The sequence below is a fragment of the Podarcis gaigeae genome (genome assembly GCF_964106915.1).
Source record: "Podarcis gaigeae genome assembly, chromosome: 5".
NCBI classification, from domain to species: Eukaryota; Metazoa; Chordata; class Lepidosauria; order Squamata; family Lacertidae; genus Podarcis; species Podarcis gaigeae.
In genome coordinates this window covers 94,197,736-94,222,564 of record NC_139681.1, presented here as the reverse complement: position 1 = coordinate 94,222,564, position 24,829 = coordinate 94,197,736, and the positions used below count along the sequence as shown (strand labels likewise).

Sequence of the window (24,829 nt, the reverse complement as noted above, 5' to 3'; positions counted from 1 at the left end):
GCCCCACATTCTCCCACCCCACCACCAGCAAGACCCAACAGACGGAAGCAAAGCTCTCCACCACCGACCAGGAAGTGGCGAGCGGAAGCTGCACGTGGTTTTCAGGGCGCCACGTGGGCGGAGGCTGGATTCGGTAGGCTCCCCCCCCCCCCCTCTCCCTGACAGCCCTGCCCTCGCTTGGCCGCCCTTCTCCCGGAGAAGCGACATGGAGGAGGCGGCTCCGCGAAGGCGGCAGCTGCCGGACTCCAACGCCCAGTACCGGGACAGGAGCTTCTGGGACTCGCGTTACCAGCACGAAGGGGCGGCTCCGGCCGAATGGTTCGGGGGCTTGGAGCGATTCCGAGAGCAGCTGGAGGCGGAGCTGAGCCCGGGTGATCGGATCCTGGTGCTGGGTGAGTTGCCTGCCTGCCTGGAAGCGTGGTATGGTCTGTCACGTTGTTATTTATCTCATATTGTCTGTTGCGTTTTATATCCCACCCTTTTCTCCATAGAGCTCAAGGTGGTGTCCGTGGTTCTCCCCATCCTCATTTAATCCCTGCAACAACCCTGTGAGGTAGGTTTGTAGAGCTGGAAGGGTCCCCCAAGGGTCATCTAGTCCAACCCCCTGCAATGCAGGAATCTCAACTAAAGTAAGGCTACCAGATTTTTTTTTTCCAATAAATCCGGGGACACTGTTCAGCTTCAATGGATTTTGTATAATCATATTATTAATAATAATAATAAAATAAGAAATAATAAAATGATAAAATTATATCCCGCCCTCCCCACCTGAAGCCGGGCTCAGAGCAGCTAACAACAATAAAAGTAACACAGCGTTCTAAAATCAATTCATTCTAAAATCAATTCAAAATCAAATTAATGGCAGCCATTGGGCTAGAGTTCTGTGAGGACTGATTTGTAAATCTGGGGACTGTCCCCGGGAAACGGGGATGTCTGGTAACCTTAAACTAAAGCATCCATGACAGGTGGCCATCCGGCGTCTGCTTAAAAACCTTCAGTTAAGGAGAGTCCACCGCTTCCTGAGGGAGACGGTTCCACTGTCGAACGGCTCTTACTATCAGAAAGTTCCTCCTGGTGTTTAGTCGGAATCTCCTTTCTTGTATCTTGAAGCCTTTGGTTCGTGTCCTACCCTCCACAGCAGGAGAAAAAAAACTTGCTCTGTATTCCATGTGACAGCTCTTGAGATAATTGAAGATGGCTATCATCTCTTCTTTTCCAGGCTAAGCATACACAACTCTTTCAACCGTTCCTCATCAGGCTTGGTTTCCAGTCCCTTGATCATCTTGGCCGCCCTCCTCTGCACACCTTCCAGCTAGTCAATCTCCTTGATAGGTTAGGTAGAGAGAGAGGCAGTGACCGGTCCAAGGTTCCTTGTGAGCTTCATTGCCGAGCAGGAATTTCAACACTGGTTTCTCCCAGGCACTAGTCCAACACTCTAATCCAGGGGTTGGCAACCTAAGACCCATGGGCCACAAGCGGCCCACGGGGGTCGTGTAACCAGCCCATGAGCTGCCCCTGAACTGAGCCGCCCACTCGGCGAGTCCCCTCGCACTGTACTAAACGGGTGCAGCGTGACGCAGGGACTCGCTTTTGCGGTGCCGGATATTGCGGGCGCATGCGATCCGGCCCACGGAGGGATCTCTGCTGGAGTGAACCGGCCCAGGCAAGGTAAACCTTTCCAACCCCTGCTCTAACCACTACATCACACTGGCTCTTATTGTTATTATTAAATATGTCACATGCTTTATCTTCCCCAGGGCAGTCCAGAGCAACCAACCAGACAATTGTTGTTGGCACCCGTCAGTTTCAGGAGACAATGAATGTGTGCACCTTTGGGGGTGAGGTCAAACTCTTGGAAGGTTGCATAGCCTGCTTGTGGCTGTAGAAACTGATGCAGAAGAGACATGTTTTGTTGCAGCTGGGGCAGATGAAGGCGTCCGGTTGTGCTGCTGCAGATCCTCTGCGGGATTTCTCCTCTCTGCGCTCCTCCCAGCTGTCATTCCATGTCTCCAGGCACCAAGGTCATTCTCACACTGCGGAGTAGATGTTGCCAGTCTTCACATCACGCTTGCAGACATCTTTGTAGCACAGTGTGACACATAACATGCAGACTTGGAGTAAGACCCTGGGGCCCTTTGCCAACATGGTGCCCTCCAGGTGTTTTGAACTTCCAGCAGCCTCTGCCAGCTAGCATAAAACTTCAGGGGCTGCTTGGCTGTAAAAACAAAACAGAACCTCAAAGGGTTTTATGAAATGAAATGAGAAAATCAAGAAAAAAATTGCAACCCCACTTTAAAAGGTTACAGTGCTAAAGCAGATTAGAATGACCTCAACTTTCAAAGCATCTGGGTAGGCTTCTCTAAAGAGGGATGTTTTCAGAAGGCACCGAAAAGAGTAGAAGTGAAGGCAAGGAGTTATAATCCGAAACCTCTGAAGGGTGCCAAGTTCATCAAGGCTGTATGTGTGCACAAGATAGCAAAACACACCTCTCGCTAGCTTCCAGAAACTGCAAGAGGGGAGAGTGCTCTTGTGCTCAGGGCCTGACTGTGGGTTTCCTGCAGGCATCTACCACAAAAAGTGGTGGACTCTCCTTCATTGAGGGTTTTCAAGCACAGGTTGGGTGGTCATCTGTCAGGGATTATTTAGCTGTGTCTCCTGCATTGCAGGGGGTTGGGCGAGAGGGCCCTTGTGGGTCCCTTCCGAACATGCAGTTCTACGATTCTGTGATCTGGTTGGCCACTGTGAGAACAGGATGCTGGACAAGATGGGCCATGGGCCTGACCCAAAAGGTTCCTAATGTTATTATTAACTTTGCTTCTCCTGCATTTTGGGCTGGTGATCTTTCCCATGGAGATGCCAAGGATTGAACCTGCGATTGAAGCCATTGCTCTGACAACCAACTTCTGCCCTTTCCTATAAATAAAGATATTGCCCTACTATGGATTTGGACAGCCTTTCTCAAGGACCCACTTTCTTCACTACCTTTTGCTTTTTGCAGGAGGATTCAGAATTCTTTTGAGTTATAAAAATGTTCTTAGGATGTTGCTCCTATGAGCCACTAGGGGGAAGCAGCAGCACACAGTTGATCCATCAGTATGTTACAGGCAGTGGTTTCTGGCCAGTCGTTATGGAGTTTGTTGCTCAGCTCTTTCCTGAAGTCTGTGCCTGTTTGACACTGGTGTGTGTGTGTGTAAACAGTTGCTTCAGCTGAGGCAAAGGGGCAAAATCTTATTGCAATCCTATGTGTGTCACCTGAGTTGAGTTGCACCACCCTTTTTGCTAGGTTAATTTACACCACATTGCCAGTTGGTGTGTGACTGATTTGAACTGGCTTAGGATCCGTGCACTGCAGAAGCAGTCTAGTCATGCTGGCCACGTGACCCGGAAGCTGTACACCGGCTCCCTCGGCCAGTAAAGTGAGATGAGCGCTGCAACCCAAGAGTCGTCTGCAACCGGACCTAATGGTCAGGGGTCCCCTTTACCTAGGATCCAGCCTAAGTCTCCCCCACCTGCAACACCTCTTTTTCAGGGCTTAAGATCTGCCAATCTCTATGCAGCCAGCTGGGTGGGATATGCTGGCCTATCTCCAGCTGAGCCAGGATGAGGGAGTTACACTCAGCCACAAAAACTGCTAGATCAAAACTCATCTCATCCCAATAGATCTAGACTTAAGATTGCCCCCTAAGTATGCAGCTGGTGGAATTCACACTGGATAGCAGCCTTGTGGAGTGGGGGAGAGCAGAAGAACTTGCAATCCTATCAGTATTTATTATTATTATTATTATTATTATTATTATTATTACCCTGCCCATCTGGCTAGGTTTCCCCAGCAACAATTTAGGCAATTGTTGGGTTTCCATGATGCAACTGAGCTTCAGGAGGAAGCTAGCATTGCTTTCCTGGAGGAGAGGGCTATCAAGGGCATCAGCTGGAGACAGCAATGCTTATGAAGACCAGTTGCTGGAAACCGCAGGAAGGTAGAGTTGCTCTTGTGCTCTGATCCTGCTTGCTGGTTTCCCACAGGCATCTGGTTGGCCACTGTGAGAACAGGATGCTGGACTGTATGGCTTGATCCAGCAGGGACTTCTAATATCCTTTATCTTGCAAATGCGAGTTGCTCACTGAAGCCTGTATTGGGGACTCAGGTGAATTCTATTATACCTAGCAAACACAGTTTCTGCTGATAGGGTGGTTCCTCCAAATTTGGTGTATTTTTCATGCGTTGCGGTGCTTAATTCGGCCTTCCCTGCTTCAGATTTTAACGTAATGTGTTGGTTCTTTTGGCAAAGAAAGAAGTGATGGAGTAAAGTGGGAGAGAAAGACAGGCAGCTGTCTGGCTTTCTCCTCGCAGTCTTGGGCTAGAAGCTAAAAGAGAGAGAGAGGAGGGAAAGTTGAAAGGGTTGCAATCGAAGGTGCAGCTCTTGCCAGGGAATCTGTGGCAATGTACCGTAACTATTACATCCATCTTCAAAAAAGAAGTTGCTCCCATCTCACACCTGGAGGGAAGGGGCTTCACGTCTCTTGAGGTCTTGGAGTACCCAGTTTTCCTACAGAGGGAAGGGAGTGCAATGGAAACCTTTGTATTTCTGCTGCAGGGGTGACATTTTGTAAACAAGCAGTATCCCGGTTCCTCCTGGCTACCACCAGAGGGCAGTGTGAATAGATGCTTCAATGGCCTTCTGTGCCACTGTTCAGAACCTGAGTGATGCTCTTCCCCTTTTGAAGGGCCATTCTTGGTGGAGCACAGGTGAATAGTGGATGTGAGCGTTGGTCTGGTCTGCAACTGAGAACCCATCCTTATAGCAGACTTTTCAGGAAAGCCCTGTTTCCTCAGCAAATCCTTCCGAGTCCTTCTGTATCTCTGATGTGTCACCATGAGAGTTAGGAATTTGCTTTTCTGTTTTATACCCTTTAAAATAATAATAAAAATACCTTCCTGATCCTATTGCTACTAGAGAAAAAGGAGACCGTATATATTTGTCGATGCCCTTTTCAGAATCCTTCAAAGCCCCAGTGCTTATTTGCTTAAAAGTTAGACTTATAGCCATCATGACTGCAGCAGCTGAGGCTGAAAATCTAACCGTGAGAAAGGCAGGAAGAACCGTGAGAAAACCAAGAGGCAAATTGAAGTGTGCCTGAATGCTTTCCTTCCCCCCCCCCCTTGTGACTTGAGCCCATCTGTCAGGATTTTTCGAAGGCTGACTCAGGCTTTTCACACTGATGGTTAATAGTAAGAATATCGTAGAGCACGAGCAACTTGCCCGCCAAGTCTAATTTGGCATCTGCCATGGAAATGATATGCAGATTGTTAATTGCACAAACCTTAAATATTCAAGTTGTCTTTGGCTGTCTGTCTCAGGTATAAAAATATAACTATTTTAATATTTATCTACAAACGGGGTATCTGTTTATACATTTATCTTTCACATTTATATCCTGCCTTATGGGCTTAGCCAGGATCCTCAAGGCAGATTAATCTGGTGAGGATGTCCCTGCAACCTAAAAATATATAGTGATTTTATGAAAATCTCACTTCTTCCCACCCCCCCAAAAGAGATGTAGATCATTTGATATTTGGGAAATGCTCTTTTTGGAACACATTTTATAATATGTAGCTGGTAGGAAACAGTCCTGTGACACTATCCTGTCTACAAAAACTGACTGACAGTAGGAAATCTTACAGAATTCGCATGGATTATTAATGCCTGGGTTTCTTAAAAAAAAGAAAGAAAAAAGCTTAGCAGCTATTGTTGGGCCACAGCTCCCAAATCCCTGAGCACTGCCCATGCTATAGTTAATTGTTGTGGCTTTTTTCGCTTACCCCATCCCACTGTCCTGCTCACAGTTGTGATGAATATTCCAACGTTTGGAATGGCCCATGTCACCATTAAGAAAAAGAGGTCGGAATAGGCCAGTAGATATGTGGACTGTCCCTGGATCAAGTGACTTTTCTTCTTTAAATTCTTAAACCTACTTGGGTTAGTTTTCTGAACTAAAAGGTAAAGGGGCCCCCTGACAATTAGGTCCTGTCGTGGCCGACTCTGGGGTTGCGACGCTCATCTCGCTTTATTGACCAAGGGAGGCGGCGTACAGCTTCTGGATCATGTGGCCAGCATGACTAAGCCGCTTCTGGTGAACTAGAGCAGGGCACAGAAACACTGTTTACCTTCCCGCCGGAGCAGTACCTATTTACCTACTTGCACTTAGACGTGCTTTCAAACTGCTAGGTTGGCAGGAGCAGGGACCGAGCAACGGGAGCTCACCCCATCGCAGGGATTTGAACCGCCGACCTTCTGATCGGCAAGTCCTAGGCTCTGTGGTTTAACCCACAGCGCCACCCACAAGGTGTTTAACTGAAAATCAATCACAGTCAGTGCATCATTTGTAAAATAAGACTTTAGAGCCACCTTGCCCTAAAATGGCAACTGGACATTCCATTTTGGTGACTGTAACCTTGCTTTAAGGGGCCATTTGGCACCTAGCTTATGCATCTGAGTTTCTAATACTGTACTGCTTTTGGTCACCAGTCGAGCCTCACTTGCTGATGTCACCCTTTGCTTGCTCATGCATTCAAAATGATTCCCTCCGTAGCACGTGGCTTAGCTTGCTCACTTGAGCCAGCTGCAGAGCTAATCTCTCGGCAGCACATCTGCTGTCTATTTATGGCACGCGGTAATCTGAGTGGTGGAAGATGATGGGAGAGAGGCGGGATTGGCAGGTGGGCGGGCTGGCTTTGCAGGAAAGGCTTCATCTTTGTGGCCTCTTGGCTTCTCCCAGCAATTCTGCGCGTTCAGAAGCACCAGCAGCTGCCTTGTGCTGATTTAGAACCTTTTCCATCCTGCTCAGTGTGGTCTCAGCTGACTGACAGTTGCTCTCCAGGGTTTCAGACAGGGAGCGTGCCAGCCCTACGTGGAGATGGCGGGGATTGAACCTGCGGCCGCCCGCGTGTAAGTCAGATGCTCTGCCAGGGAGCTGCAGCCCTTCCCTTAATGCCGGTGCTGTCAAATGGCATTTCAGAACCAATTAGATTAAAATAAAATCTCCGCAGAGTACCAAACGCAGAAAAAAGCCTGCATCTGTGCAAGAGTTTTCAGTGTGGCAAGTGACAGCGCCAGACTCATCTCTGCTGTGCTGAATCTGGGATACCTTCACCTTAAAAGCTGATGAAATTTCAGGCAACAGCTCTCTCACTGGGGTGGGGTGGGGGAATGCCCCAACTAGTTATGCAAGCCTGGCTAGCAAGTTAGACTCCCTGTTCTTCTCTCTTGCTGGGGGATCTTGATGTGCCTTCGTTCGTTGGCTTCTTCTTTGAACCTCTCCCAAAGGCTCTGCCACGCTGGGCACCCTGTGCCCCTGCGCCCTAATCACAGCCAGCAAATTAACAGAATCCTGGCTTACCATTTGCAAAAGTCCCGACTGGGAAGGAGAGGGCTCTAAGCCTCCATTAATCCTACCTGATGGTTTATCTCTTTGATCTGATTGCTGCTGCGGTGGCTTTTAACGTGGTGGCTCCTTAATCTGATATAGGGAGGGAAGCTGGAGCTTCCAAGCAGGTTGGGATTAACTGGGTCTAATCGCCTGAGCCTGTTAGAGGGCCCGTCTGCTGGATGTGTGATTAACAGTCGTGGGATCCTTGCCGTGCTGGAAAACACAGGGGGTGAAGGACAAAATGGAAGATGCGTCTGAGTTTGAGGTGGCAGGCAAATCGTGCAGTCCACTTGGGGTTGAGTTTCCAGTGGCGAAGCCCCTGCTTTGTATCAGGAAGGGTGGGGTTCTGCCTCCAGCATCCTAAATCTACAACACTTCTCATTCTTTCTGGAAGTGCCATTGTGGGGCGGAGAGATCATTCTGCGTGAAGGGAGGGATCATAGCTCCATAGCAGAACATCTGCTTTGCATGCAGAAGGTCCCAGGTTTGGTTCTCTTCAGGTGAGGCTGGTCAGGGCTTCCCACCTGAAGCCTCGTAGACAGTTCTGAGTTAGATAGACCCATGATAGACTTGGGAAAAGTCCAGTTCCTAGGTTTCTGCGGGTGCAGAGATCATTCTGTAACTCTTTTGTGGGAGGATCTAGACCTGGAATGTGGAGCCGGTGGCCTTTCAAATGTTGTCATGCTACACTTCCCATCATCCCCCATTGTCCGTGCTAGTGGGGCTGATGGGTGCTGGAGTCCAGCGACACTTCGAGGGCACCACGTTGTCTAGACTTCAGTAGCATGGAGAACCTCATGCACAATGGTACAAAACCAAATCCTATCTTAGATAGGCATAGAAATCATGCAAAACATGTCTGATTCATTTTTATTTTATTTATATTTATTACATTTTTTTTAATCCCTCGCTCCAAGGTGGACATGTTCGTCGTTTCCCTTCAATTTTGCCCTCCCAATTTTGCCATTTTACTGCTCTTCCTTCTGGCTCCCTTTGAGCATTTTGGCCTGGCTGGAATATGCACACAAACACACCCCAGCCGATGGAGGATAGAGATGTCTGAGTGTGTGCAGTAACTAGTAGGAAGTCTTGGAGCCAGAGTCTTCATTGGATGCCTGGCCTCTGTAATGCATGATTACTCTACCTGCAGTCCATTTAATATATTGTAGACTGAGGGGAGAGGCAGGGAGGCTGGATTTTAAATCCCAGGGGCTGGAGACTGTGCAGGTGAGAGCCTAGTAGGGTGGCTTATGTAGATTGAGTGTTGAGATCCTTAAGCCTTCCTCTGGGTGTAAGTGTAAATGCCAGGCGTACAAATGCCAAGCCCAATGTGGAAGTAATTAAAACGCCTTTTGCAACCTGCTCATTAAGTGCTGCTTCATCTCTAATTAAGCTAATTGTGATCCACAGCACCCACTCGGTCCTGCTTTTCTCTCTTTTTGCCCTCCGCAGCCACCTGTGGCTTTCCGGGTTCGGTAAGCTACCAAAGGGGAACAGTTTGCAGGCAGGGTGGGGTCTTCTTAGAATTGCCTGTATCTGGAGTTGGAAAAACGAAGTGTCTTGTTGCTGGGCTCAGGGTTTGTTTGTTTGTTTTTTGTGGGTTTTTTTTTTTTTTGAAAGAGAAGCATCACGGCTCAAGGTTAGCCACAAGTTTTAAAGACATCTGCTCTCTTTATCAGGAGAGTAACATTCTCCCTGTAACCAACCCCGGTCACCAGTCTGCCCAGACCATTTTGGACCAGCTGGAACTTCTAAACACTTTCCAACGTCAGCCCCAATGACATGAGACACGCCAGCCGATTTAAGGAGGCACAGTCTGGACCCATGTTGACTGTCTTGGCAAAAGCTAAGGATGATTCCCTATAAAGTTTTTTTAAAAAAAGGTTGTTGGGCTTGCAGGAGGTTGGGCTAAATGACCCTTTGGATTCCTACAGTTCTATGATTCTGTGACTTGATGGGCCTTTGGTCTGACGATGGATCCTTGGCCAAGCCTTCATAATCCTAGAACACATCCAGCACTCACCAAAGGCCACGCATTGCAGGGAAAGAGCAACCGCAGCAGACTGTCTCTGTCTTCCAGGATACAGTGGTACCTCGGGTTACATACGCTTCAGGTTACAGACTCTGCTAACCCAGAAATATTACCTTGGGTTAAGAACTTTGCTTCAGGATGAGAACAGAAATCGTGTTCCAGCGGCGCGGCAGCAGCAGGAGGCCCCATTAGCCAAAGTGGTGCTTCAGGTTAAGAACAGTTTCAGGTTAAGAACAAACCTCCAGAACAAATTAAGTACTTAACCTGAGGTACCACTGTAGTTGGTTCACTGTGGGTGATCCTTTGTTTACAGTTGGCTGATACATGAAATTCTTCAGCCTAACTAGTCCAAGCCCATCTCTTTTGCAGGCTGCGGGAACAGTGCTCTGAGCTACAACCTCTTCCAGCTGGGCTATACAGACATCACCAGCATTGACTACTCACCCATATGCATTGCAAGCGTGCAAGACCGCTATGCCCATTGCCCAGGCCTGCACTGGGCAGTAATGGACGCTCGAGCCTTGACCTTTGTGGATGGGAGCTTTGATGTGGTGTTGGAGAAGGGCACTCTGGATTCCATGATGGTGGAAGAAACAGACCCATGGAATGTCTCCTCCGAGGCTAGGATGCTTCTGGATCAAGTGTTAACTGAGGTGAGCGGCAAGAATTCCTGTCGGTACCTGGGCTGGATGGCACCATCTTCAGCCATTTCAATGTGTAGCTTCTTGAATCTTGGCCTGTTCCCAAACTTTAACGACATTAGACAAGCATCACTACATTGGTTTTTTTTCTTGCTTGCTGTTCAGTGCTGCAGAATCACACATTTCTGATGGGAAAAATCTATCCTAGCTTATGTCTTCATGTTCATGACTGCAAAGTATCTGATCTCTACCTCTGTCCCATGGTCTGGCCTTCCGTCATGCTGCTATCACACAGCTCCTTTCCAGGTGGGAGTGGGGGGCATTCCACAAACCCCAAGATCTGCAAAGGCTGAAATATCAAATCCAGAGCAAGGAAGCAAGCTGCCAAAGCCCATTCAAAAATTTATTAAATTTATATACTGCCCTTCATTCAAAGATCACAGGGCAGTTTGCAATATAAAAACACAAAATGCATAATATAATAAACAAGCAATATATATAAAAACTGATCCTCGCAAATGAATCTGAACGTGGGATATTGAGTTCGCAAGATGCAAAATGTAGATTGCAAACACAGCTTAGGCAGCCCTAGAAATCTTGTCTTCCCCCTCCCATTTTCCAACATATTCCCCCCCTGACTACTTCTAGAAAAAGTGTGGATTGGGCTCATATATATACAACACATTGAATCACCCAAAAACCTTGTCCTTTTAGACGGGGTTGTTGGAGTGGAGGACCTTGTCTTGTCCTACATTCTACCTATGTTTCAGGACTGATCCTGACCACGATGCCTCTTCCATGGCCTCCTAAAATTGACAGCAGTCCTCCTGCAAGACGTTTTGTAAGGAAGACTATGCAAAATAATGCAGAGAAAATTTGTGAATAGAATTACTAGTTAAGGATTATTAAAAGTAATAGTGAAATTAATGAAATGCAGATTAAGTGAAAAATAGTGAAAAATCTACAGAAGTAGCTGATGGAAGCCCAAAACATTGTATAAGATAAGAATATGTTATATGATTTTTGGAAAATATATGTAAAATTTAATTTAAAAAATATTTTTTTAAAAAAATTGACAGCAGTCCTCAGCCAAGTCAAGATGGTAAATGACAGTCAGATAAGGGCAGCATGCTTCCCCCCCCCCCCAAAAAAACCCTCCGCTTATGGGGTTTGATAAAGCCTGTAGCTCCCTTGTTCCCCTAGGGGTCCAATTTTTGTTGTTGTTGTTTAGTCATTTAGTCGTGCCTGACTCTTCGTGACCCCATGGACCAGAGCACACCAGGCACTTCTGTCTTCCACTGCCTCCCGCAGTTTGGTCAGACTCATGTTCATAGCTTTGAGAACACTGTCCAACCATCTCGTCCTCTGTCGTCCCCTTCTCCTTGTACCCTCCATCTTTCCCAACATCAGGGTCTTTTCCAGGGAGTCTTCTCTTCTCATGAGGTGGCCAAAGTATTGGAGCCTCAGCTTCACGATCTGTCCTTCCAGTGAGCACTCAGGGCTGATTTCCTTCAGAATGGATCGGTTTGATCTTCTTGCAGTCCATGGGACTCTCAAGAGTCTCCTCCAGCACCATAATTCAAAAGCATCCATTCTTCGGCCATCAGCCTTCTTTATGGTCCAGCTCTCACTTCCATACATCACTACTGGGAAAACCATAGCTTTAACTATATGGACCTTTGTTGGCAAGGTGATGTCTCTGTGATGCTGTGACCTTTGTTGGCAAGGTGATGCTGTGTAGGTTTCTCATTGCTTTTCTCCCAGGAGAAAAGGGGTTTGATTACCATTCTGCAATTGGGGGCAGGGGTACAGTTGTGCAGATGCACCAAAAGCATTTGCTGCCAGAGGGAGGGAGGATAGGATTCATTGGTGGGGGGGGGGGATGAACTATTTCCCAAGCAAGCTTATTTTTGGAATGATAACAAGAAAGCAGAGTCAACAGCACCCTGCGCCAACAAAGGGGGGGCATGTTATAGTTTGTTTTCATTCTTGTTTTTATTTTGTGTTGTGTTTTTTTAATTTTTATGTTACGGATAAAGGGCGGCATACAAGTTTAATAAATAAAAATAAACAGCACTTGTTGGGGCTCTGATGCTTCTCCATCAGTTTTTCTTCTGCCGTCCCCCCCCCCCCACTCCCAACCTTTCAGTATCTTGCACATTAATGTATTTGGGGGGGCGGGGGAATCTCTTCCCTCTTTCTTTACCACAAAAAGAGAGAGAAGGCCCAGCTTGAATCTCCCCGGTTGCCATGGCAATGCCGCTCTGTCATCAATGGCTGCTTGCAGATGGCAGGGTTTGAGTCGGGAGGAGAGAACTTCTTTTTCATGTTTTTCTGGTTAAAGGGGTAGCCCCAGGGAAGTGTCCTGTTTGCAGCATTTCCGTGGGACTTTCATTAGGGGGGGGGTTGGTAGCGGCAGCGCGGGGATGTGGGGGAACAGTTCACGCAGGCTGAGCATCTTCACCCCTGGGGGGGAAGATGCACTGTTGTTGCCAATAGGCCTCTGGCGTCTTGGGCTAAGAAAGTGGGGGGGGGGGACAGAATGTGTTGATATCCAGTGCTCCCCACCCCATTTTGCCTGTCTTTCCCTCTTATTAGCTTCAAGGATCTCTCTTTTTTCCTTAAATCCCCCCCCAAAAAATGGTCAGCTGGTTCTCCCTGTTTCCATGGAAACCCTCATCCCTATTGACTAGGCCATGGCATTGCAATAGGGACAGGCAATGCCTCCAGGCTGTTATTAATTGGTCTGATGTGTCCATAGCAGCAGGAACCATATTGAATTTGGCTGTGTGTGTTTTGTTTTATTTTATTTTTATTTTTTTGCGGGGGGCGGGCGGCTAGGAAAGTACAGGGTTGGAAATCGTGGATGCTTCTACGCTTATTCTCGCTCTCTCCTCCAATCTCAAGTCTTTCCCTACAGTCTTCTACTCCTGCATTTCTCCCTCCTGGCTCTCTATTTTTGGGGCTCTTTTTGCATGCATGTGGGGTGTAAAGTGGTGAAAGATCTTTGCTGAGTTTCCCCCAAAAGGGTGGGGGGGGGGAAATGTCTTCACTTGCTTGGGACGAATGCCCACCGGTGGCTAGTGGGTGGTATGTAGCCTAGCTCCACTCACGAGTAGACCCACTGGAATGAATTGGCAGGAATGCAGGAAGCTGCTGTCTGCTGAGCCAGGCTGCTGATCCAACCAGCTCAGTTTCGCAGATATACCTGTGGGGGCTTTGTATCCTTCTGTATGTCAAGGCGAGTCCTCTACCACTGAGCCATTAATTTCAGTGGGCCTACTCTGAGTAGGGTTAATGTTGGATAACATCCACAGTAGCTCTAGAGCAGCTGGAGTCGTTTTGCCTCCCGTTCTGCCTCTCATTTTCCCCCGGCTGATTTCCCACCCGGCCAATCTCCTGCTTGAGTGCTTTCGCTGGGTGATTCCGTGGGTCAGTCCCTCTCCTCTTTGCTGCTGCCCTTGAGGGATCCTGCCATGTAGGTCCCTCGTGTCTCTCTGGCAGAGGCAGGCGAGGGGGTCAATCCTCCCCTGCCTGCACCCCCCTCCCCACAGAGAGGCTTCCTGCCCCACAAACTCCCCAGCCCTCCTGAGGAACCGGGAGACTCTCTCTAGCTGGCATCCTCAGATGACCTTTGCTGTCAAGCAGAGAGGCAGCATCTGTGCAAGGTCTCCTGGCGAGGGGCTGGGTCCTTTGGAGTGATCTCCCATTTCCCTTGGAGCTAGCAAGCCAGGCTGCAGCGACAGAGCCGTTTAAAGTGACTCCAGAATCTCCGCTTCATTTCAGCCATTTCCAGAGAAAAATGTTGGGGGGGGGGGGAGAGAGAGAGAGGAGGCAGGCGGATGATTGACTCATTTTGTTAAATCTAGCACATCAGAGTAAAAGGGTTTTCTCTGTGCTGTCTTTACAAAGGTGAGCTGTCAAAGGTGTGAAAAAGTTCTAGTCAAGAATTCTATCGCCTCATATATTTATTTAAAGTTTGGTGCTTAAAAAAAACCCAACACAATCCCACACTATAGCCAACTTCCAGAGCAGTTTCCAGATCGATAAAAATGAGAACGTCTCTACCCTCAGGCTTTCGATCTTAACAGGGCACGGCACTAAAGGAAAATGCGCTGGGAGGGAGGAGGAAATAAGCAAGTTTGGGTTCAAGGTCTTGATTGCTAGTTGTTCTGATGGAAAGGAAAGTTCAAGGAGAGGATGCTCCAAAGGCTGCCAGTCTTTTGGCTGTGCCAGTGGAGTGGTCTTGTATCCTACCTGATCCCTCTTCTGCTGCAGCCAGGCTTCTGGCAGGTGACGAAGAGCCTCCCACCTGCTGCATGTTATTGTGTTGAATGGTGGAAAAAGCTCGCTACCCAAGTGGCAGTCTTGGACACTTGGGTTTTGTGTCACCTTCTCAACTTGCAGCATGTGGGAAGCCTTATTATGTTGAGAAGCAGTAAAATGTGCGCACACAAAATGGTAACCTGCCCCCCCCCCCCCGCAGTATGAAGTGGCACGATCCAAAAGTTTAGCATCTTCTACTCTAGTGCACAAAGGAGGTTGCAAACTTGTGCCTGGACTGTACCATTTCAGGCTGAAGGTGGGGGTTCACATGATTGAATGCCCCTCCACACAACAAACCAGTGTGGTGTGTAGGAAGTCAGGCTACAGCACACTTTGCCCTTCCATGCTAGTCTGCTAGTTCTGAATTGGTTTATTCCAAGTATAGGTTTACCATCTGAATTGAGAACTAGGCAAGGCAGGGGGCAGCAGCCTTTTGGGGAAGGGGGTGAGTAGGGCATATTTGTAATTTTGAGAAAGTGCCCTGGCTGCCACTCACAAAATGGCTGCCGTGGGGGCATGGCACAATGGCTGCTCAGAATGGAAGGGAGGCTGCATGTCTTCTCCTGGAAGCCTGTGAGATGTGGACATGCTCAAGCCGGTGTGTTCAATGTAGGAGAGGCTGAGCTGGCGCAAACAGGAACTGAAGAGGATGAGCAAACAATGCGCTGTTGATTCAGGCGCCATCGAAACTCCTCGTGAGCAGTAGTGGTGCACATTTCTTGTAAGGGTTAGGTAGCCAGCCTCAGAGCTAAACGGACTCGTGGTGTATGGATCTTGGCTCCTTCACCCAATGCATTGCAGCTCCAAAGTGTTGCAGAAATAGGGTCCAAAGTCTGGATCTGCAGTCCTAGAAACAATACTTCCCCGCTTCTCTCCCCTCTTCAGTTTAACAGCCCCCCAGAGACTCTGCAATAGCTGCCAGTTGGCCAAAGTCCATGCAGCTGTCTCTAAGCAACAGCATTTCCTGTTCTGATAACTGCAGGCTGCCCTGGCAAAGGGGAAAGCTTACTGGATCTCATTCAGTGAATATGATGGGCCCGCTTGGAATCTTTTCCTCTCTCCCTCTCTCTGTGCCTCACTTGTGTGAGAAACTTAGTTCAGGAGCTGGAGCAGAACATCTCTCTTCCCTTTCCCTCCTTCCATGCAGTTGGACTTGGGTGCATCTTCTGTACACACACACACACACACACATCCCCATACACACACCTCATCCGCACTGCTTGCTATCCCTTGACAACAGTTTACACTGGAAGAACGCAGCCCTTAATTCCAGTCTAATCCCAGGACCAACGAGGTGAATTAGAATTCCCTTCTCTGAGAGCCAGTAGTTGTGTAAACTGGAGGTGGCCTGCAAGGAAATTCCCAGGGCAATATTTTTAGGGTAGACCTGACCAGCAAAATAGGTCTAGATAAATAAGAACATAACATCCATCTAGTCTAGCATCCTGTTTTCACAGGGAGCACTCTCCCATTCTTCAACTGTTACGCAGAAGAATTATTGCGTCTGACTGGATTTGTCTAATTCTCCTTTAAAGCCTTCTAGGGTGGGGCCATCACGGGCTCCTGTGGGAGCGAGTTCCATACTTTAAGTATATGCTGCCAACTGAGCCTTCTTGCCACAGGTGCTGCCACTGAGAAGGCCCTGCCTTGGGACGTTACCACCTGCCTCCTTCTTTGGCACAGAAGGTCCACCAAGGAAGATCTTGAGATGTACGCATGTGTGTGTCAGAGCAGGAGCTCCACAAGGACAGGGATGGGGGACCTGCGCTTCTCCAGGTGTTGTTGGACTCCAGTTCCCATCAGCCCTAGCCAGCAAGGCCCAGTGGTGGGGGGGACTGGAGTCTGGCAACATCTGGAAAACCCCAGGTTGTCCATCCCTCTCCTGGAGGTGTGCTGGTGCCAAACCATTTAGGCACGGCATCATGCCATGTTGAAGGAAGCCCCGCATGGTGTAACAATAATTCAGCTTCTGTTATTTACATGAGGATTCTCAGCAGACCTCCTGCGTTTTGGCTTTTGGGGGCTAGCCTGGACTTCCCCAACATCAAACCCTGCAACTATTTTGCACTTCAGTCCCTTTCGGCCTCAGGCAGCCTGGCCAGCAGTTATATCTATGACTCTTGGATAAAGAAGCAATGTAGAGCCTGGCTCTTTCCCAGATCTGCCTAGTAATTAAGCAAATCGCAGGATGAAACCAAAGCAGGCTTCTCCGGGCTAGAAAGTGAGAGTGAAGCGGCCCAGGGACTTTGCTGGACCATTTCAAGCACTGCCCAAGCACTGCCTGAGTTTCCAAAGCTTTTTGACAAAGTTATCTCCCAGTCGTGAAAACTTGGCGCACGCTCCTCCTGCGCCAAGAGGCCGGTTTCTTCACCATGAGGACCACGAAGGCATTCAGCTGTGTGCAATGCCTGGGTGTCTTCTTCGGTCAAGGTGAGTTGAATCCTGCAACCCGTATAAATTATGCAGCATTGCACATTTATTCCTGAGGTTGCAGGATGTATATTTCTTGTGGTGTTCTCATAGAGTGGAGGGTGGGGAGTGATGAGGACCTCCAGCCCTCGTCCCCTTGAGCATTGGGGACACTGCTCAGCACCCATTTCTGTGATTTTACCAGATACTGCTCACAATGCTTTAAAGCTGTGGTTCTCAAACACTCTTTTCTCTGGGCCACACTTTCAGAATAGAATGTTCATTGCGCCACACCAAATTCTTTTATTGATAAGAAATACAACACAACCAGGATTGTCCTAAGTATCTCTTGATGCTCTTGCCCTTGCTTTGAAAAGATATCTACCCACATTCTGCAAATAAAAATATACTATTTTGGTGCTATCCTACAATGCACTGAAATGTTGAAATGGTTTTTGGATGGCCCTTGAATCTTCCAGATGAAGAAAATTTAAAAATGCTGATAAACTGTACTCTGGAAGACGGGACAGCACATGGTGAAACAGATGACCCTCAAAGCATTCTCGTGGCTGAGTGCAATTCTTCCTGGCCACACGAGCAAAAGTATATCCCATTTGGGGACCAGGAAACGTCAAAACACAAGGACTTCCGAGTTCCTTTTTTGCTTAATCCAACCCTCGAAATCCAGCATGGATTTATGTGCTGCAGCGGTTTCGGACGCGTGCCTGTCCCCCCTTCTGCAACAGGAAGCTCCTTCTTCTCCCCATAATCCTCTTTTTTCCCCCTAGCTGCAGAAAAAACACCCTCCTGTCTCTCTCTCTCTCTTTCTGTGTGTGTCTCTCTTACAATCCCCTTTGCTCCATTCTAAGAGGACTCTTGCAGCCTCCTGCTACAGGCTGTTCCGGTTAACTGGTGAGTCATGAGAGATGAAGGGCATTCAATCCCCACCTGTCATGGGGAGGAGGGGGTCCGGGCAGCAGAGGGCGGGGGTGTTTCCTGGGCTCCGCTGGGTGCGCACCACCGACAAGAGCTGCGCAGCACAGTGCAGGGCGAGGGGGGGGAGAGGGGGAGGAAGCAGCCGGGCAGGCAAAGTGCTGGCAGCCGAGCGCCAACAGCAGAGTTTAGCATGCCGATCACGCCGTCGCTGGCCGTAAATGCCTTTGACTTTGGATAAAGCCAAGCAAGAAAATTGATGTTCTTTTCCATCCTATTAGCAGGAGCTTAGTTCCAACGAGGAGAAAATGATGATTAAAAGGGTCAAGTCCACTCAGCTTCAAACAAGACGTACCTTGGACACAGTGTCTCTTTAAAAGCTTGGCTCAGGAATGTTCTGGGGAGACGGTGGGGAGCAGGAAGAGGAGGAGAGTGGATGCTCATGGAGCAAGGATGGAAGCAGAGTGCCTTGTTCTCGGCTCCACACCACTGGTTTAAATGCCCCCCAAAGGCAAGACATTATGTTGCCGTTATTACTACATACTACCTGTGCAGTAATGGGACGCAGGTGGCGCTGTGGGTTAAAGCCTCAACGCCTAGGACTTGCCGATCGAAAGGTCGGCAGTTCGAATCCCTGCGGCGGGGTGCGCTCCCGCTGCTCGGTCCCAGCGCCTGCCAACCTAGCAGTTCGAAAGCACCTCCGGGTGCAAGTAGATAAATAGGGACCGCTTACCAGCGGGAAGGTAAACGGCGTTTCCGTGTGCGGCTCTGGCTCGCCAGAGCAGCGATGTCACGCTGGCCACGTGACCCGGAAGTGTCTCCGGACAGCGCTGGCCCCTGGCCTCTTAAGTGAGATGGGCGCACAACCCCAGAGTCTGTCAAGACTGGCCCGTACGGGCAGGGGTACCTTTACCTTTACCTTTACCTGTGCAGTAGGACCAGAGCTCAGTAGCGGAGCATCTGTGTTGCATCTAGAAGCCCGCAGGTTAAATCCCCAGCGACTTTCCCAAGTAGCCGTTGCCAGCCAGGTAGGCTGGTCCTTGTAGGAGCTGTGGCCCAGATGGGGAGGGTTCTCTGACCAAGAGAAGTAATAACTGCCTTGCTGCATCAGCACAAGCCCCCCCTCTCCCCCCCCCCCGCAGTCTGTTAGATAGAGATGGGCATTTATAAGAAATCTCAAAGGCAATGACCTTTCCCTGTCTTTCCCCACATTTGAGTAGCGGGGAAGATTGGTGGTGTTGGTATTCAGGGGCGCTTGCTGCACACGGTCACTGACGTCCAAGCCAAAGGCAGATGCTTCCATGATTTATGCATGCTTAAGACTTTCTGTCATGAGGGCTAGAAACTTGCAAGCTGCATGCCAAAACAGAATGGTGAGTGGGGTATAGGTGTGCCAAGTGACACAGTGCTGCTCTGTGATGTGAGGCAAGGGCAGAGGAGGAAAGGAGATCCCAGCCTCAGCAAAGAATCTCAGAATCGTAGACCCCAAAGGTCATATAGACCAACACACACACACACACACACACACACACACACACACAGCCTGCACTGAGTCCTCTGAAATGTTGTCCTTCTTTTCCTCCCAGGTGAGCAGAGTCTTACGCCCTGGTGGCCGGTTCATCTCCATCACCTTTGCTCAGCCGCACTTCCGCAAGCGCCACTATGCCCAGCCAGCCTACGGATGGTCCGTCCGGCACTCCACATACGGGAGCGGATTCCACTACTTCATCTACGTCATGCAGAAGGGCGAGGAGCTGTCCCCTTCCGACTTGGCACTGGGGCAGAGCCTGCACCTGCCTCCCCGGACTCCGCCCCCTGTACGCTACCTCCAGGACCCAGACAGTGAGAATTTTCTCTCTACCATTGACCTGTGAGTGGCTGGCAAGGAATGGGGTGGGGTGGAGAGAGGGGGCACATAAAACAGCTCTCGTGACCACGTGCCAATCTGCCTGCTGCTGCTGGTGAACTGCCAGAGTCAACATTTTCTCCCAAGTCATTTTGGGCAATTTCCTGCATACAGTATTCATTTTTTGAATTAAGAAAGAAAGAAAAAAGCTGCAGTTGGCAACGGGAGCCAATTCCCCATGGAGCTGGATGGGAACGTTTTCTGCAGCCAAATCTCTTGTAAGAAAGGAACATTTCCCTCCCCCTTTCTGCATCTTCTCTTGTGCCTGCACTTTGGAGCTGCGAACCCCGTCCATGGAAAGGGGCGAGGTGTTGGAAACTCTGATTGTTGTTTTTAAATCTCACTGCTGTGCCTTGAAATCCTGCGATCCCCAGGTTCTGCTGGGGTGGTGCTATACAGAGCGGGCTCCTTCGCCAGGCCTCTCTATGGAGAGGAAGATCTAGAGTCTGTGGCCGCCCTCTCTACCATCTTGAAATGTGGCTTTATTCCACTCAGCTGGTTTTTTAAAGGCAAGTGACTGCCAGTGCTGCCTTCACATCTGGCCCACTGGTTGGTCCTGCCTGTGACAAGTGGCAGAACAGAAGGCCCGGGACAATTCTCTTCTAGGCTGTCACTCACTCTTCAGGGTCCTCTACTACAGCATTCCACTAAAATACCCCAGATTCTGCAACTTGGAACCACAGTTCTGCAATCTGAATTCATTGGGCAGATTAACTATGAGCATAAGAATGGACTTCCACATGCTTTGTTTGTTTTGCTTTGGATAATTTTTTATGCCAAATCGAACAGTGGAAGCTGTGTCACTTGCTGGGAAAGGGGAATCAGATTTAACTAGAAGCAAAGGAGGAGCAGGGTTCCTGTTTCCGTTGTCATTGTATGCAGAAATTGTGTGCGTAATTGTGGCTTTGTTTAGCAGGAGTGAAAAGTTGTGCCTCTCTTCTGCACAGGCAGAGCCAACCCCTTTTTGCATCTGGTCCTGGATAGCCTTGCAAACCATGGCTGTCCCATGGAATTAGGGTGAAGGTCCATTGGATATTAACAAAAGCTGCTGTTGATTTGAAATGCGTAGAGAAACAAACTTCATTTAAGCATTTAGAAACCAGACTAGAGTTAATGTGTCATTTCAGTTTTTAGTCCTACAAAGATCATGATGACTAGAACCCTCACTGCCCTGTTTTTAATGCTAGTGCATTTTTAGTAACTGCACACGGTGTGTGGGCTACACATACTGGGGAAAGAGGATCAGGTGCAAGGTCGTCATTCATATGAACAGCATTTCCTCATTAGGACTAGTAAAGAAAGTGATGGCTGACTTAAATTATAGTTAGGGTTCAGTGTGTATGCTGCAACTCTTAAGGAGACAAGAGAATGTGCATAATGTAAAATTGAGAGTTTGGGGTGTGTGTTTAAACACACACATTTCTAGCTCTTAACAGCTGCAGAAATGTGCTTGAAAACCTGTCATCGCCTGTCTCAGAAGCTGAAGTGTTGTGGCTTGAGTTAGCATTTCCCATTTTTGGGTGAAGAGGTTCTGCGTACCCAGCGCAGACCTTTATTCCAAGTCCAAGATCCCATCTCGTCTAGCATCCTGTTTCCTTAAGTTGCCGGCCAGATGCTTCCAGCCCCACCCCACAAATGAGATGGGATGGTGGCTACAAACCACAGTGGCCCAGCCCTGCCTCTCTGGCTGGAAGCCGTGTGCTTCTGGAAACCACCAGAGGAGAGAGTTGTTGTTGAGCTCAGGTCCTGCTTGCATCTGGTTGACCACTGTGAGAACAGGATGCCGGACTAGATGTGTCCTTTGGCCTGGTCCATCAAGCTGCTCTCAACGTTCTTACTGCCTCTGAAGTTTTGTTCGGCTCTCGTGCTCGATAGCTGTTGCTCTCCTCCACAATAGAACCTTCCCAGGACTAGTAAACTCAATAATTAGTTGTTCGAAATAAGAGTACATACGTTTTTCATGGGGTTTTTTTAATACAGGCTGTTCTTGATGCACAATTTGGAGGGTTAAATTGATGCAGAACTTAATATTTATTTATATTTGCACAGAGCAAACACGCGGATCGTTAAGTGAAATCAGCAGGCAGGATAAAATCAGGACCTGGAACACACTGGGATCTTCGTTTCACAAAAGGCAAACCGTGGGTCCAGGGCAGAATAAAACAGCCCCACCCCACCCCTAGTTTGAAGAGGGGAGGCCAACTCCGGGGAAGAACAAAGCCCAGTTCACCCTGCAGAGAAAACTCTGGACCAAACTTGCCAGGATCTCTTCCTTTGGCAGGCCCTGTCAGGGTTACTGAGTCATATACATAGGAAGAGGACAGTGTTTAGTAGTGGTTAGAGTACCAGACTAGAACCTTGGAGACCAGAGTTCAAATCCCTGCATGGCCACAAAGCTCACTGACCTCAGGCCATTCACTGGCTCTCAGCCTAACCTACCTCACAAAGGTATACGTACAATGAAGTAATTAATTTAATTTAAGTTAATTAAACTGACGTCCACTTTGCAACAGTACTTCAGGTTTCCAGAGAAGGGAACATTTCCAACCCTACCTGGAAATGCTATTGGGAATCGAACATTGGGCAAGCAGGGCAGGTGCCCTGCCAACAAGGCTCAGTCGGTAGAGCGCGAGACTTTTAACCTCAGGGTCGTGGGTTTGAGACCCACGTTGGGCAAAAGATTCCTGCATTGCAGGGGGTTGGGCTAGATGACCCTCATGGTTCCTTCCAACTCTACAATCCTGTGAGTCCCCGAGCGGCACCTGAGCGATCCCTGACAGATGGCAGCTTGCCTCTGCCCCTGTGGCCTCTATACAGCTCTGCAAAGGTCCCTGCCGGGCCGGGCAGAATTTCGCGGCTGCCCGGCAGTGAGCAAAAGGGTGTTTGTGTTAAAGGGCGTTGTGTTCAGTAGCTTCCGGGCAGAGCCCCTGCCTCATTACCTCTGCTGCCACCCCCTCCGTTGGTTAATGTTGGAGGAAGTCCAGCTGCCTGCTCTTTGTGGATGTTAATGAAACTGCCAGGGAACCTGTGAATCATTTTAATGCTCCCCATCCGTCTTGCATGAGGGAAAGAAGGGAAGGGACCACTGTACTGCCTCTTCCCTCTCTCTCTCTCTCTCTCTCTCTCTCTCTCTCTCTCTCTCTCTCTCTCTCTTTCTCTCTCTCTCTCTCTCTCTCTCTTTCTCTCCTGCCTATGCAGATCTCACAGGAGCTGGGGGCGAGGGGGGGAGAGAGAAGTGCGCAGAGATGGAGGCTTTCTGTTTCATCTTCTGCCATAAGCAAATTGCTTTAATCCTGTTTTTCTCCCTTGAATAATTGGGAAGCCCAGTGCTCGTGGGGGAGGGGGCACAGCACTGGGTGCCTAGTTTTCATCTCAGTAGTTCCTCTTCCTCTGCACAATGATGTTCACTTAGAAACCAGCATTTGCCTCTTCTCTTCTCCCCAACAGCATTTGATGTTTCTAGACTGAGCATCCTGGAATTTGTGGATGTGACTTAATGGGCTGCTACATCTCCCTCCCCTCTTCCCTGCTACCCTTTCTCTCCCCCCCCCCCATTTCACCTAGCTACAGCCACAAAACACGCAGATATATTTTCCAGAGTTCACAGGCTCTCGCTTTAACAGAAATAGTTCGGTGCAGCAGCGATATTCACAATGGCATCTGTGCACTCTTTTGCAGGCAAGTGAATGCAATTGGTGGAGAGAGAGGCCATGCCTTGCCTGCTTTCCACATCTCTCTTTTTACCATGAATTGATTTGGCATCTGCCTTTAACTGCAAATTAAAAGTGTGGGTAATTTTTTTTAATAAAAAAGGTGATTTAATCAGAGTCTTCTCTCCCTCTGAAGGGGTGTCCAGGGCTGTTTATAATAATCTCCGCACATCTCCCTCTCTCTCTCTCTCTTTCATAATGTAAATGTTACAGTTATATAAATGACACAAAGTGCCCCTCAAAACAGGATGCTCAAAACCCAAACTGTTGTGCGCTTTTAAATTTGCAAAATAAGCTACCAGTGTGTGTGATCTGTGTACATCTCTCAGATCGGGACAATCTATTCTGAAATCGTGTATCGGTACAGTTAAATGTCTTATAAGCATTAAAAAGGCACTTTGTGTTTTGATGACATTTATTGGGGGCTGGGGGGTTTTAACCCAAAAACCTCCTGTTTCTAATGTTTGTTAGTTCTTGGGTTTTTAACCAGCTATTATAAGTATGAGGCAATTCAGATTTGAGAGAATGGAATTCATACCCCAAACCTGTTTGTGACCTTGTCCGGGTCACCATCCCTCAGCCTTGCTTCCCAATTTGTAAAATGGGTAAAAAAAAACCAACCATGAAGACACTTTGAAGTTTAGAAGTGTTGCGTAACAGATGAAGGCTTTCCAGGAAACTTAATGTAGGCCTGCTTGGACATTAGTATCGATGCTCAACTCTCATTTGCTTGGATAAAAATATAATGTGTAGTTACCGTCTTTTTCGCTCTATAAGACACACTAGACCACAAGACACACCTAGTTTTTGGAGGAGGAAAACAAGAAAAAAAATATTCTGAATCTCAGAAGCCAGAAAAGCAAGAGGGATTGCTGCGCAGTGAAAGCAGCAATCCCTCTTGCTGTTCTGGCTTCTGGGATAGCTGCGCAGCCTGCATTCGCTCCATAAGACACACACACATTCCCCCTTACTTTTTAGGAGGGAAAAAGTGAGTCTTATAGAGCAAAAAATACGGTAATTTGCTGTAAAATCTCATTCATTCTGACCCTTTTCGTTTTACGTGGAAGCAAGTTCTGCTGACTTCTTTGGGTCTTACTTGAGAGTAAGCTTGCACAGAATTGCATGGGGGACAAAATGGAACCCTGAGGAACCCCACACTGTGGGCTCCATGGGGCTAAAGAGCACTCCCCAAGTATCACTCTCCGGAAACGTCCATCCAAGCAGGACCAGAACCACTGCAAATCAATGCCACCCACCCTTTAACTCGGACAGCCTCTCCAGAATTATACCACTGTTGATGGTATCGAAAGCCGCTGAGAGGTTGAAAAGAACAAACAAGGGCACATGTCCTCTATCCCTCTCTCAGCAGAGGTCATCATACAAGGTGACCAAAGCAGTTTCTGTGCCAAAACCACACCTAAACCCCGATTAAAACGGATCTAGA

At 48.5% G+C, this 24,829-nt stretch overlaps 1 protein-coding gene across 2 annotated transcripts; it reads left to right on the top strand.

Annotated features, from left to right (window-relative positions):
• The first annotated feature begins 131 nt into the window (after positions 1-131).
• On the top strand, positions 132-23,799 carry EEF1AKMT4 (EEF1A lysine methyltransferase 4). Of its 2 annotated transcripts, none has more exons than XM_083739943.1 (3): positions 132-392; positions 9,830-10,113; positions 19,356-23,799. In XM_083739943.1, the coding sequence occupies exons 1-3, from the start codon at positions 206-208 to the stop codon at positions 19,641-19,643; spliced, it is 759 nt and encodes a 252-aa protein (XP_083596069.1). In that variant the 5' UTR covers positions 132-205; the 3' UTR covers positions 19,644-23,799. The 2 variants fall into 2 exon arrangements, with proteins under 2 accessions (XP_083596069.1, XP_083596070.1); XM_083739944.1 differs by lacking the exon at positions 132-392 and adding an exon at positions 1,140-1,838.
• The last annotated feature ends 1,030 nt before the right edge of the window (positions 23,800-24,829 follow it).

Coding starts and splice junctions, on each gene's coding strand:
- EEF1AKMT4 (XM_083739943.1), top strand. CDS start 206: ATGGAGGAGGCGGCTCCGCGAAGGCGGCAGCTGCCGGACTCCAACGCC. Junction 393..9,829: donor TGATCGGATCCTGGTGCTGG/GTGAGTTGCCTG, acceptor TCTCTTTTGCAG/GCTGCGGGAACAGTGCTCTG. Junction 10,114..19,355: donor TGGATCAAGTGTTAACTGAG/GTGAGCGGCAAG, acceptor TTTTCCTCCCAG/GTGAGCAGAGTCTTACGCCC.